Raw genomic sequence first — 14,002 nt, 5'->3', positions numbered from 1 at the left:
GAAAAAGAAAGTGGATCTCATCTCAGTGAGGAAAGGGACTGTAGAAGATGGTTGGTAGATCAGACCTGTGACTGGAGCTTTCATATCACTTTTGCATGAAGCCTGAGTCCAAGTCAGATGTGTGGAATTTGGAGCCAGACTTTTGTTTAAAAGAATTTAAGATTCTGGGTCCTGCATTTCAAATAGATCAGACTAGAATACATGCGAGCAGCATAGGAGCACATGCAGAGCATTCTCTTCAAGAATTTTATTTGGGGTAGGAAAGCAAAGGACATAGCAGAGGAGTGGAAACAGTTTCCCTTGAATTGTAAAAGCAAATAAGGAATCCGTTTTTCTGTTCTTCATCTTCTGCTGCAACAGCGTACATAGCGGGCTCCATTGACTCTGCAGTACCCCGAAAAGCGTTCAGAATTCGGGCAAAAGCGTCTTCTGCAAGCACAGATGCCCTTTGTATCTGAGGACACAAGGAAAATGTCAGGCACTGAGTCACAGGTGGGTGCCAAAAGGCGTGCTGGAGAAGTTGCATGTAGACTGAGTGGGATCATCAAGTTGGCTCCAGTATAGCCAGCAGCATGGGCAACTCCCAACAGTAGGAATAAACATACAAGCAAGTGCTGGACACGTGGAGCCTGAGACCAGTTCTCACTGTGTTCACTTCTATGTGCTCTGACCCCATTACACACAGACATGAAGACAACCTTACTTCTGATTTCAGTTTCTAAACCTCTTATTGTTAGAGTTCAATATTCACCTTATAATTAATTGTACTTATTTAGATAAGACCAACTAGTCCGTGTGCCTCTCCATGTCATAAAACCTGAGAATAGCACACACAAATCTGATTCAAAAGTCTTTTTAAAAGATACCCTCAGATTCATTTGGCTTTCAGTATTCAATTTACAGATTTGAATATCACCAGCCAGGAAGGTTAAATAAAAATCATCTCGGTTACTCTCCCAGGCAATTCCAGAGTCCATGTGCTGTTCATTCCCTGGAGTCTCTACCAGCTCAGCTGTGTTGCATCTCTCACCTGGAACTTGAAGAGCAGAGCTTTCCTCCCCTGTAAGGTGGATGACGAGGTCCTGGTCCGACCCTGGCTGCTGTTGGTCTAGAACCTCATCGACATTTACTGAGAAGAGCTCAGCCTGGGCCTGCAGGGCCGCCAGGAGAATGGCAGCAAGGAGGATGAGGGTCCTCATGGCCGGGAGGCACCTGCAGGATGGGAGAGCAGGACAGTGTGAGCAGTGAGGCATCAGTCTGTATTTGTGGGTCTGTTAGAGGAGGCTCAGATACAACCCTGCTGCTGGAAGGGAAGGTGTACCTTGATAGGGAGGGAGAGAGCTGCCATTGCCCTCAAATCCTCATGATGCTTCTCTGTTCTGGCAGCCCCAATGTAATACAAGTCTGTGTGTTTACTGACTCTTCTGGGCTGGGGCTCAAAATTTTTGTGCCGACTCTGCTAAATTTTCCTATTTCAAGCTCATTGGAGCATATGCCTTTAATATTCAAGATGGAGAAGAAGCAGTGCTCTCATTTAATAAGATCAAGTAGCAAATGCCTCTTATTTTTGGAAGATGGGGCCTGCTGCTCTCTAAAGGTCTGAAATCTGTTCCCAGTCCTGGACCCTGTGAGTAGAGAGTTGATCACTGCAGTGCTTAGGTCTTTCTATTGTCTTGAAGGAGGATTTTAAGGTTATGGGGTGGGTAGGTTCCTGCTGCTGATAGTGTGGAAATGAACTCAGTTGGTACTACAGAAATAACTGGTCAAAGGATGGGAGAGTGTTTATTTTTTCCTGTTTTATTGAAGCAGCAGTGACAATTTAAAATTGTGTGTAAAGAAAGTGCCCAATCTGACAATCTGATGTATTTATCCAAAATTGTACCCTCATCTCAAATCATACAGGAAAATTAAACTAAAGTGGATTCAAGCCTTGAAACCATAAAACTACTCAGTGATCAGATAGAGATGAAATTTCTTGATGTGGATCTTCTTGCCTATGGACAGTGGTGTTGCATTGAATTGTGAAGCTTCTACAGAGCAAAGGAAACAATCGGCAGCAGAAGAAGCAAACTAGTAAACAGCAGGGGATATCTGATAAGGGTTAATATCCAAATAATAGCATCACAGCAAAATCTGAATAGCGTAAAATAAATTACCTGATTAGAAAACAATTGGCAAAATAGAAGCACACCTGAAGAAGCCGTTGTTGTCTTCACTGGATGAGTTTAGTAGGATATTTGTGTTTCGAACAAATCATTTCACCTTTCTCTATTAACTCACAGGGCAGCTCTTGTCCCCAGCAGCCACAAGAGCCCTTCAGAAGAGCTGCAGCAGGGAGTACACGCCTGGGTTCCTCCTGGGTAGACTCACCTTTAGGGTCAGATTGCTGCTGAGATTCAATGGTACAACCACCAAGTGAGAGCTGATAGCTTTTCAGTACTTACAGATCCACAGGCTTTGTGGGATGATCAGAGAGAGGCACGCAGCAAGCAGTCCTCTGACCCAGGTCTCCAGGAGCAGCAGCCACCTCACATCTGCTGCACAGGACTTCTATTTAACGAGATGTTTTCTCAAAATTTCTTAAGTTTACTTCCTATTGGGCAATTGAATCAACTCTGGGGCCAGGACCATTCGGCAGTTTTTCAGGAAACTGGGTTAAAACGGGGCTCAGCAGAGGACTTCTTGTCTGTATTGGTCAGCCTTGTGCATGCCTAGGCAGCAATCACTATTTTTTCTTGTGACGCCTAGGCCATTGGCCCAGGCTGAATATTTTGGATCAAGAAAATATCAAAGTCTACTAGAAACCATGGGCTCACCCTTTATAGTATATTTTTTGTTAAGGGAGCAGGGTGAAAACACCAATGCACACTCAGAGAATTTGGAATCCGATTGTCCAACCTCCTGAAGACCTGAGGTCTGCTCATTGTGCAGGGTGAGGAAGTTGGAAAACACTAGGTAGATGGTGCACTAGAGGAGAAATGTGTGACTGTGTGGTGCCCTTTTGCTGGAGTCTAAACTATGGATGTATCAAGTGTGTGTTGTACCCCAGAAGGAATGAATGTTATCTAACTTCAGTAATAGATGGGCTGGCAATAAATGTTGTCTAGTAAGGACCTGTGAGATTGGTGAATGAGACTTAAAATACCCAGCAAATTCCTCAGGAAGACTTCCAGAGTGAGAGCTCTGCAAATCAGTCCAGACTAGACTGACGATTGAACCTATACTGAATGTGACAGGTATGAATACCATGTGCCAGGGATAGCAGGCTTCACATCACATATCTCTCCCTAAATTAACTGAATAGGAAGTCCCTTGGCCACCAGTTCACCTGTTGAAATGTGCTGCTCTTCTCTATCTTCTGCCTCCTCAAGGAGAGGTAAATAATATGGCTTTGGGTGAAAACAGAACGGAACAGGGTAACTTTCAATGTAATGGTACAGATGTGCTATCTAGCCAGTCAATGTGGTCAGGAGGATGCTCACATCATCCAAAGGAACAAAGCAGAGTCTCAGGACCACCATATGTTTTTTGGAAGAAGGGAAGTGTCAGTCTGTGAAGAACTGGGAGCAATTGAATGAAAGAGGAAGTGTTTCCCTTCATCTCAAGACATGTAATGGTGATGACTGTGCCATATCCACAAGTTAGGTGTCACCCAAGGAAAAGTACTGAGTTCCAGTGGTGGGGCAGACTCAGCAACAATAGCATTTGTGGAAATGGGCACAAGTCTCAACCCAAGGATTTAGTAAATTTGGGGGTAACTATGACCCTGGCATCTCCACCTGCCGCCAGCTCAGGTTAGTGGAACATACAAAGCTCAGCCAGAGGTGGAGCAGGGGTGGGAGCCACCAAGAGCAAGGGCTGGGAAGAACAGGGGAGGGAGAGGGGCACCGACCGGTGCCAGGGGTCAGGAGACAGCCTGGCCAATGTCCCTGGGCCAGGTAGGAGCTGAGTCTGTTCTGGGGGCTGGGGCTCCCTGGGAGCAGGCCAGCCGATAGCACCCCCGCGGGAGGACCCCCCAGCCACACCCCACGGGGAGCGCTCACTTCCCACTCTGGGTTAGTCCGTGGGCCTGGGGCAGCAGGAGAGACATAGAAGGCACTTTCTAGGGAGCTGAGGCTGAAGCCAAGAGGCCTGGGTCCTGGGGCAGTGTGTGGTGGGGAAGAGGGAGTGAACAGCTGCGGGAGCCGGGCAGGGGCTGGACTGGGTGACAGTTTTAAGTTTTTGGGATTTTGTAGTTGCATTTGGGACCCTGTGGTTGTGTGTGTGGAGATAAAAAGGAAATGGTCCTGTGTCCACATGGGAAAAGCCCTGTTGGTGTGGTAACCACCAGTGAGGAACAGAAGTTATACTGGGAACAGCCTCTTTGCACAAAGCACGCACTGCAATCCACAGATATTTCTCCACCAGGCAGGAGAGAGGGACGTTATGAGGAAACAAATCCACATTTTTGTGCAACTCATAGGGAAGTCTCACAAACTTGTCCTTGTGGTTTTTCTGCAGTTGGAGTGGAGCTAACTGGCTACCTATAAAGCAAAGTAGCATTCTGCAGAGTCATCTATGAGATATTTAGTGGACTGTGAGCTAAGAGAGGCAACATTGATGGGGGCAGATGTATTGTGCGTGATCCAGGGGATTTCCAAAGCCCATTGCCTTATTAGCAGTAAGAAGATGCTGGCTTCATGGTCACTTTGTGGTCAAAGTGAGATTCTTTATGTTTCTGGTTTTGGTGATGCCACCATTTCTCTTAATTACCTTTTGTGCTGTTTTCTGAGGTGGTGTCATGTATACCAACAACCTTGTGGGTTAAGCTGGTGTCATTGGAGACAGGGCCATCCTGGTGGGAGTCATCTTCCCAGAGGGCCATCTGTGAAGTGAATTGGGTTCTGGGCATTTTAATGGCTGATGAAAGTCTGCAAGGCCCTTTGCTAATGCCTTGCTTGTTTCATAAGCATAGTAGCCCTTGTGGGTCTTCAGTGGGCTTTGTTGAAAGCATGAGGGTGCTCTCTTATAGGCAGGGGTGTATACTTTTTCACATAGTGTAAAATGGAGTCCTGTATGCATCCTTGTGCTGAGGGAACTTGGTTTATTTCTCTATATGTGAGGCTGTTACCCTCAGTTTATTAGGTCTGGGTTTGGCACCACTCAGCCACTCACGGGGATGCCAGAGCAATTGCATTGCCATATACCTGCCATTAGATGGGATCCACAGTTGTTGAGGCTTGGGCGTGTTTACACTTTGATGTCACTGGACCAATTTCACTTAAAAAAATTGAGTGCCCTAATCAGACTCAATCAGGTGACATGTGGGGCACAGTCTTTTCTTTATTTTCTTTATAAAAAATTTATTTGTTGGGGGCCGGTACTGTGCCGCAGCTGGTTAAGGCCCTGGTCTGCAGGGCTGGCATCCCATATGGGCACCAGTTCAAGTCCCAGCTGCTCCTCTTCTGATCCAGCTCTCTGTTATGGCCTGGGAAAGCAGTATAAGATGGCCCAAGTCCTTGGGCCCCTGCACCTGTATGGGAGACCTGAAAGAAACTCCTGGCTTCAGGTCGGCACAGCTCCAGCCATTGTGGCCAAATGGGGAGTGATCCAGCAGATGGAAGACCTCTCTTTCTCTGTCTCTGTCTCTCTCTGCTTCTCTGTGTAAAATAAAAAAAGAAAAAAAAACTATTTGTTATACATGTTTCATATACTTCATATGTACAAATTTAGGAACATAGTGGGATGTCCTCCCTATCCTCCCCCACCCACACACTCTAACTGCCTCCCCCCGCCCCCGATTCCCACTCTTAACCTGTACCATGATCTATTTTCAGTATATTTAATGATCATAGAGTTAACTGAACTTTAAGTAATGGCGCTCAACAAACAGTATGAAGAAAAAGAAAACAAAACAGAATAAAACTAAACAAAACACTGTTCCTCAATGGAGGAGACAAGGGCTGTAAACAATCATCAAATCTCAAGATGTCTGTTTCAGTCCAATACATTACATTCCAGGTTTTCTATTAGTTGGATCAGGGGAAACAAATGATATCTGTCTTTTTGGAATTTGTTATTTCACTAAGTTATTAATAGTTTCCAGTTGTGACCATCTTGTTGTGAAAGACAGGTTTTCATTTTTTTTACACATGAGTAGTACTCCATGGGGTATATATACACCATAATTTCTTTACCCAGTAAACAGTTGATGGACATCTGGTTTGTTTGATATCTTTGCTGTTGTTTCTTGTGCTGCAATGAACATGGAAGTACAGATGACTCTTTCATATACTGATTTCTTTTGGTTTGGGCGAGTTCCCAGGAGTGGGATGGCTGGATCATATGGTAGGTCTACATTCAGATCTCTGAGGTATTTCCATACTGTCTTCCACAGTGGTTGCACTAGTTTACACTGTGGTGTGCAAAGTGGCTTTGCAACATGTTCCAAGTTTCCAGTCTGGCTCATAGTTCATGACCAGGGCAGTCCTGTTGAATACTTCTCTAGCTTCATATCCAGAAGTAGCTACAGGCCCTGTACCACATATTAGACTTCAAGCAAAGTACACCTTAAGGAGCACTAATATCTTAACAACTTAGCACTTTCTTACCAGTACTCCCATACTGACAGTGATTGTGGGACCAGCTCATGTCCCACACCTTCATTGGTGACTTCTTCCATCTTTGGCATAGGTTAAACTTGCTAATTTTACTTCCATTTGGTCATTCCCAATGCTCTCCATGTCCACCTGTTTGAAGGTTTTTTCTCATCATTTTAGTGATCCAGCTTGTACCCTCCAAGAGGCTCAGAACAATAACCTCTATTACTGGCAGGGAAGGGTTTGTTGGAGACATCACCAACCCCTAAAACCAAAACTTGAGATTCTGCTGAGAGCTGCAAGCGTAGTGCACAGATATGACCTTGTAAAGGCAATCTAGGCCTGTTTGCTGACCCTAGCATGGGATGTCAGCCATCAGTAGACCATGGTTTACTCTCTGTCCAAAATTTGATCATGAAGGGATATTTTACTGTGAGACACTTCTAGCAAGAAGGATAGGCATCGTTATTGGTGAAACAGCTCTGGAAAAGTCTAGTTTAGGGCTAGCTCTAGGCTATGAATGTCCCTTATTGGGGGAGTGGAGATCTTAGCGTTATTGGTTCTTCTTTATGGGACTAATGATTCCCTATTTATTTGAAAATGTGTGGGGCCAGTGCTGTGGCACAGTAAGTTAATCCCCCGCTTGCTGTTCTGGTATCCCATATGGGTGCCAGTTCTATTCCCGGCTGCTCCACTTCCAATCCAGCTCTCTGCTATGGCCTGGGAAAGTAGTGGAAGATGGCCCAAGTCCTTGGGCCCCTGCACTCACATTGGAAGCTCCTGGCTCCTGGCTTCAGATCAGCACAGCTCCAACCACTGCGGCCAGTTGGGAAGTGAACCAGTGGATGGAAGACCTCTCTCTCTCTCTCTCTCTCTCTCTCTCCCTTTCACTGTCTGTAACTCTACCTCTCAAATAACTAAGTAAAATCTTTTTTTTTTAAAAAGAAAATATGTGCATGTGTGTGTGTGTGTGTGTGTGTGTGTGTATGGTGACAGAATGGGGAAATTTGCTGACATTTAGACAGACTAGAGGAGGAGGGTTAAGGCTCTATATTACCATTAGTGCTGACATGAGGCAGAAACACCTGTCAGATAGAGGGAGTCACTGTTGTGCCAGAGACCAAAGATAGCCATAGCATATCACATGGCCCACTCAGACACAGTCTCAGCTGTTAAGAGAAGATTTTGAAGTTGTAGCAGCTCAGATGTGACCTGTGACTGAGGACCAAGATACTACCATCTCTTTTGTAGGAGATTAAACCCATTTCAAAGGTCTTCAGGTAGCAGATAACAGCTGTGTTTTGGCTTCATGGTTGACACAAGCAATAACTACCCTGAGCACCTCTTTTAATATCCTGGTACCTCCAGTGTCTTCATCTGAAAACTGAGAACATTGTTCTCAAGTCTCTTAGTGGTTAGTTTTTACATAGTTGTTTGACTTCATGACAACCAGAAAAGTCTTGGAAGCTGGAGGCAGCCATGGATGATATGTGAATGGGTGAGCTGGACATGTTCCAATAGAGCTTTATAGTTGGTGAAATAAACCTGGCCCCCAAATCATAGCTTGTTGACCCATAGGATGATCTTAATCTTTATTTAAGGAGATATTTGGTGACAGAGCAAAGGGCAGAAAGTATGAGTAAGTGAATGAGTAGAAGGAGTGGAAGAAGAGGACAAATGTTCTATACTGTGAAGCAAAGCGAGGGCCCAAGTCCTCTCTAGCAGGCATCCAAATTAAATCTCATTTGCTTTGATGGAAATGAGTATTACTGTCAGCTGTATTTGGTTTCACTATTTCAAAACAGATGGCTTCTTTACATCAAAATGTAATGTCTCTTTGATGCTTCCTTTATCCTTCCATTCTTATCTTTCCATCCCCTGTGCCTGAGGCTCCTTCTTCCAACAGGAAAGATGAGCCTCTCCTGCCACACAGACAAGGATTCTGATAGCTTCAGGAGCATCTTTCTGGGGCTGGCCTCTCGGGGAAGTTCCTTACAGGCAATTCTGTCGCTTGGCATAAGGAACTATTTGTGGAACTCTCTTACTTGGTGTAGGATTAACTATAGGATAGATCTTTTGTGACAATTAAGAGTGGGAATGTGAGAGGGAGGAGTAGGATGGGTTGGAGCATGGGTGGGAGGGAAGGTAGGGTGGGAAGTATCACTGTGTTCCTAAATCTGAATGTATGAAATACTTGAAACTTGTATAATTTAAATAATTTTTTAAAAAGGAATGTGAATGCAAAAGTGTTCTAAATTAAATGCAATTTTACCTTTTCTGTTTCTCCCTCACGTCTTTTTCTAATCCCAAGTGAAGTCTGTACACTGAATCTTCTCGGCCTTTGCTGTTGAGATATGTTACATGTTTATCGGTTGGTACTAATGTAAATGCAATTGACAACAATCTCATCAAACTCTCCCAATCACAACATTGACATAATACTTGAGCAATTCAGAGTAATGCTGGCTGTGTGCAAAAAATAAGCTCTGTCCATTGTATCTATCTATCACCTATCACCAATCTATATCTTGTATCTTCTCTGTATAATCTAATGTCCACTCAACTAGACAGAAGTCACCTGCATTTCTTTTAGAAACAGATCCTCCACTCCTTAAGCTGACAGTCAGGGTGTTGTGAAGTCAGGTGTCAGTAAGATGATGGAATGGGAGTTCCCAGGTTTCGCTTCTCACACAGAAAGATGATTCAGAACTTATATATGCAGAAAAATGAGTTGATGGAAGCTCCAGAACCTCACTGTAAGACACAATCACCGGCCGGTGCCACGGCTCAATAGGCTAATCCTCCACCTTGCGGCACCAGCACACCAGGTTCTAGTCCCGGCTGGGGCGCCGGATTCTGTCCCGGTTGCCCCTCTTCCAGGCCAGCTCTCTGCTGTGGCCAGGGAGTGCAGTGGAGGATGGCCCAAGTGCTTGGGTCCTGCACCCCATGGGAGACCAGGAGAAGTACCTGGCTCCTGCCATCGGATCAGCACTGTGCGCCGGCCGCAGCGCGCTGGCCGTGGCAGCCATTGAGGGGTGAACCAACGGCAAAAGGAAGACCTTTCTCTCTGTCTCTCTCTCTCTCACTGTCCACTCTGCCTGTCAAAAAAAAAAAAAAAAGACTCAATCACAGGGCTGGCATTGTGGCACAGCGGGTAAAGCCACTGCCTGAACAGCTGGCATCGTGTAAGGGTGCCTGTTCATGCTGGCTGCTCCATCCAGCTGCCTGCTAATGGCCTGGGAAAAGGAGTAGAAATGTCCCAAGTGTTTGGGCCCCTGCCACCCATGTGGGAGAACTGAATGAGAGGCTCCTGTCTCCTGGCTTTGAACAGGTCCAACACTGGGAGTTGCGGTCACCAGGGAAGTGAATCAGCAGATGGAATCTCTCTCTCTCTCTCCCTGTAATTTTCTTACTTTCAAGCATAAATATGTAAAATCTTCTATAAAAACAGCACCATCATTTGCGTTTTCCACAGAAATGAATAAATATCTTTTTTTTAAACTTTTATTTAATGACTATAAATTTCCAAAGTACGACTTATGGATTACAATGGCTTCCCCCCCATACCGTCCTTCCCACCCACAACCCTCCCCTTTCCCACTCCCTCTCCCCTTCCATTCACATCAAGATTCATTTTCGATTATCTTAATATACAGAAGATCAGCTTAGTATACATTAAGTATGGATTTCAACAGTTTGCTCCCACACAGAAACATAAAGTGAAAAATAATAGATGATTTTTTTTAAATGATGATGAAATCAGATCAGACCTATTGTCATGTTTAATCCCAGTGAGAATCAAGTTGGGAATTGATAATTTCTTTTCGTTTTTTTTTTTTTTTTTTTTTTTTTTTTACAGAGGATCAGTTTAGTATGCATTAAGTAAGGATTTCAACAGTTTGCACCCCCATAGAAACACAAAGTGAAATATATTGTTTGAGAATAAATATCTTTACTGAAAGCTTAGGAAAAATGATCTCCCTTTGTGCCACCCTTCCCACTCCCTGAAATTAAACAGAGACAGATTCCCAGGGCTCCCAATGCTGCAGCGAGGTGGACATCCTGCTTTTGCAGCATTCTGAGATGCTGCCCAGGAAGCCCCTTCTATTCTCACCTCATCAGGAACAGAGATCCTGGGTGGGGGGATCTGCTTTGTTTGATCACCTTTGATGGGTACAAACAAAGCATGGAGGGAGAGCCCACTGAGAATATAATTCAGATTTGGAAATAGGTCAGTGTGTCTGCTGGCAGTGGTACTTGATCAGTGCTACCAGCTAACAGCACAGTCCAGTAAAAAGCCAGCTGGTCACTGTCTGCTCTGGTTTGCCTGTGCTTTAGTGGTGAACTTTCAGCATCCGCTACGATTAAAAGTTGGGTTCTCATGGTGGCCTTGTGAGAAGACGTTAGGTCGCTGAGGATGTACTCCCAGAATGAAGTATGGAATTCGAGTCTATCTGTCTTTCCTCTTTGAAGTGTGGCTGGTGTCTCCCACACCACCTCCTATCATCACTCTCTGCCATCCTCCATGTGAGCTTCACCAGAACTGAGCCAGTGCAGGAGTTGACCTTCAAAACTGTCACCTGAGTAACCCTTTCTGCTGCACAAGTGGCTTGCCTGGGGTGTTTTGTTATGCTAACCCAAAGCTGACTAATGGGCTCCCAGAAGAGGTGAGAATTGCTGCCTACCTGAATGCCTGCCTGTCCAGCCTCAGTTATTACCTGCGGCCCTACTCAGGGAGGAAGAAGCTCCCACATGGGATTTCAGCACAAAGTAGGTACCACTTTTCACCTCCAAGAGCTTATCAATGTTCCCTGGGTCCTAAAGATCACCCCTAGACTCCACCCCGAGATAGAAACAGCCAGTACTGCAAATTATGACAAAAATGCATGCCAGGTTCAATCAAAGCTGAGTTTGCTCCTACTCTCCCTGCCTGGACACCACTCAGGTGGGAGAGCAAGTCTGATCTGCTCATTCCTAGTTAGCAGAGTGGTCAGGCCAAACGTGTGCAACCACTTAGTGTAAGGGCTTCTCCTATAAACCTGCTCCCCTGATGAACTCAATTAGGACTATGCTCTTTGTCCAGGCCTGATCAGAGACTGTCACACTGCTATGGAGTGGTTAGGGTTACTGTGGAGCTCAGCTGGATACCTCACCCGAATCTAGAGCAATGGTAGCCACCTACACACGGGGAACCAGAAAGGAAGCTCTGCTTGCTCAGGACATAAACAGCTGGCCAATACAGAGTCTTAGGCTGCACCTTCTGGGTGACATCTACCTGTAAAATTAAAAAATGGTGTCTTTGCAAATGTGCGTACAGTAACGTAATGATTGAAATGTTACAAAGACTGTGGAAATCATGACACCTCCAAAAGATACTAAGAAAGCTCCAATAACTGATCTTAAAAGTTGGAGGACCTGGGGAGTAGCATTGTGGCACAACATGTTAAGCCCCCAGTTGTGACACACCCAGTATAGGAGTGTCTGATTCTAGGGCCAGCTATTATGGCCTTCATTTCTACCTTCCACATAATGTACCTGTGAGGCAGTAGATGGTGGCCCAAGTACTCGATTTCTTGTCAGCCATGTGGGAGACCCAGATAGAGTTCCTAGTCCTTGCTTGGGCCTGAAACAACCCTAATGTTGCCAGCATTTGAAGAATTAATCAGAAGATGGAAGATCTCTCTCTCTCTCTGTGTATCTCCATCTCTGTCACTCTGTCTTCCAAATAAATAAATAAGTTGGGACTGGCATTGTGGTGTAGTGGGTAAAGCTGTCACCCATGATGCTGGCATCCTGTATGGGTGCCAATAAAAGTCATGGCTGCTCCACTTCTGATCCAGCTCCCTACTAATGGCCTGGGCAAAGACATGGAATATGGGCCAAGTGGTTGGACCCCTGACATCTAAGTGGGAGATCTGGATGAAGCTCCTGACTCCCGGCTTCAGCCTGCCTCAGATCTGACCATTGAAACCACTTGGAGAATAAACCAATGGATGGAAGATCATTCAGTCTTTTCCTCTCTCTCTAACTGATTTTCAAATAAATAAATAAATCTTAAATAAAACCAAAATCTTTCAACATAGAGAAAAAGAATGGAAGATTAAAAATGAAATGAAAACAATTCAGAATGATCCTCTTCAGAAAGTTTATTCTGGGCCCTTGTGTCATGGATGGTGAGGGTTTCCTTTGACACATCTCTTAAATGATCTTCCTGTTGGAAGTTCTGTGAATGGGATTCTGAGATTAGTCTGGGGATATGTTCCCAGACGGCTGAAACCCTGACAGTGATACCATCAAGTTTGTTGTCCAGAAGAGCAGAGTCTATTTCTGAAACCCAAAGTGAGTGCTGGCCCATTTGATGATGTGCTGAAGTGCATAGAATATGAAAACCTCTTTGTGTGTGTGCTCCATGCTACAAATGCAAGCTGGTAGATTTGGCCTGATGTGTTGTGCTACAGCAAAGGCCATTCCTACAGGATTTGGAAGGCAGCTGTTTCTGCCTGGGTGGAAATGGCCTGAGCTGTGCCATGGGTGGGACCATGTGGTGATCTGCGTGATGTACCAGGAGTAGGGCTCAGCCCGCTGAGCTGTCATCATACCTGTTGAACTTGAGGAAAAGATGTTTGGTGACCTTCAAGAGTCACATTTTAAAAAAATTTAAAAAGAATGTTGAGGCAAGAGAAAGAGGCTCAGCACACCTTACTCATGTCACACTGTCCTCAGGGTCACTGTGTTTAGGCACAAAGCATTACAACTCCAAAGGGAAGAGAAAGACAAGCTCCAGAAGCAGACGGTCCTGAAATAGGGTGTGAAAGTTGGGATGGGCATGAGTCAAAGCAGAGACAGAGAAGCTGAGGGGCAATGTCCACACTGGAGTGCGCTGCGTGGCTCTAACAGGAGGGTAGCGGTGCTGTGCTTTCCTCACACCCACTTTTCCTGACTTCACTCACAGTGGCGCACAGTGTGTCAGAGACATCACCCTGGGAGGTGACAGAGACTCTGTGTAGCTTGAGGACTGCACCACTGAGGCCAGACCTTACAGACAACTTGGGTTCTGCACACTCTATAAAAATGTGTATTTGAGGTTATTAAAAATTTCTAGTATAATAATTAAAAAATTTGCTGATACCTATGCATTCTAGTTGTTTTAGGAGTTCAGGATGAATGCTTAGGTCTTCAGCCCATTGTGAGATGATTTTCCTTTAAACCACAAGACAAGGATATTAATGAATTATGTATACATGTGGAACCATTGTGTTCTATATTTTGGATACACTCAATTTTAAATTACTACTCATAAATCAGTAAAACTGGAAAAATAAACATTTTACAATTTATACAGATTTTTTTACCTATTTGATCTATGCTTTTTTTAGGTTGTTATCCACTCCAACATTGTCTGCAGAGAATTCTCACCCCCTAAC

The 14,002-nt window shown here is 44.8% G+C and overlaps 1 protein-coding gene across 1 annotated transcript; it reads right to left on the bottom strand.

The window, feature by feature from the left end:
- Positions 1-236: 236 nt before the first annotated feature.
- Positions 237-2,513, bottom strand: LOC100009134 (defensin NP-3a). Its single transcript, NM_001082298.1, is given in 3 exon segments — positions 237-454; positions 1,031-1,212; positions 2,445-2,513. Coding segments are annotated over 2 exon segments (282 nt in total). The 5' UTR covers positions 1,200-1,212; positions 2,445-2,513; the 3' UTR covers positions 237-341.
- Positions 2,514-14,002: the final 11,489 nt, after the last annotated feature.

This window comes from Oryctolagus cuniculus, chromosome 8 (assembly GCF_964237555.1).
Source record: "Oryctolagus cuniculus chromosome 8, mOryCun1.1, whole genome shotgun sequence".
NCBI classification, from domain to species: domain Eukaryota; kingdom Metazoa; phylum Chordata; class Mammalia; order Lagomorpha; family Leporidae; genus Oryctolagus; species Oryctolagus cuniculus.
Note: the sequence above shows the minus strand (reverse complement) of the source record. Positions and strands in the feature narration are given on the sequence as shown.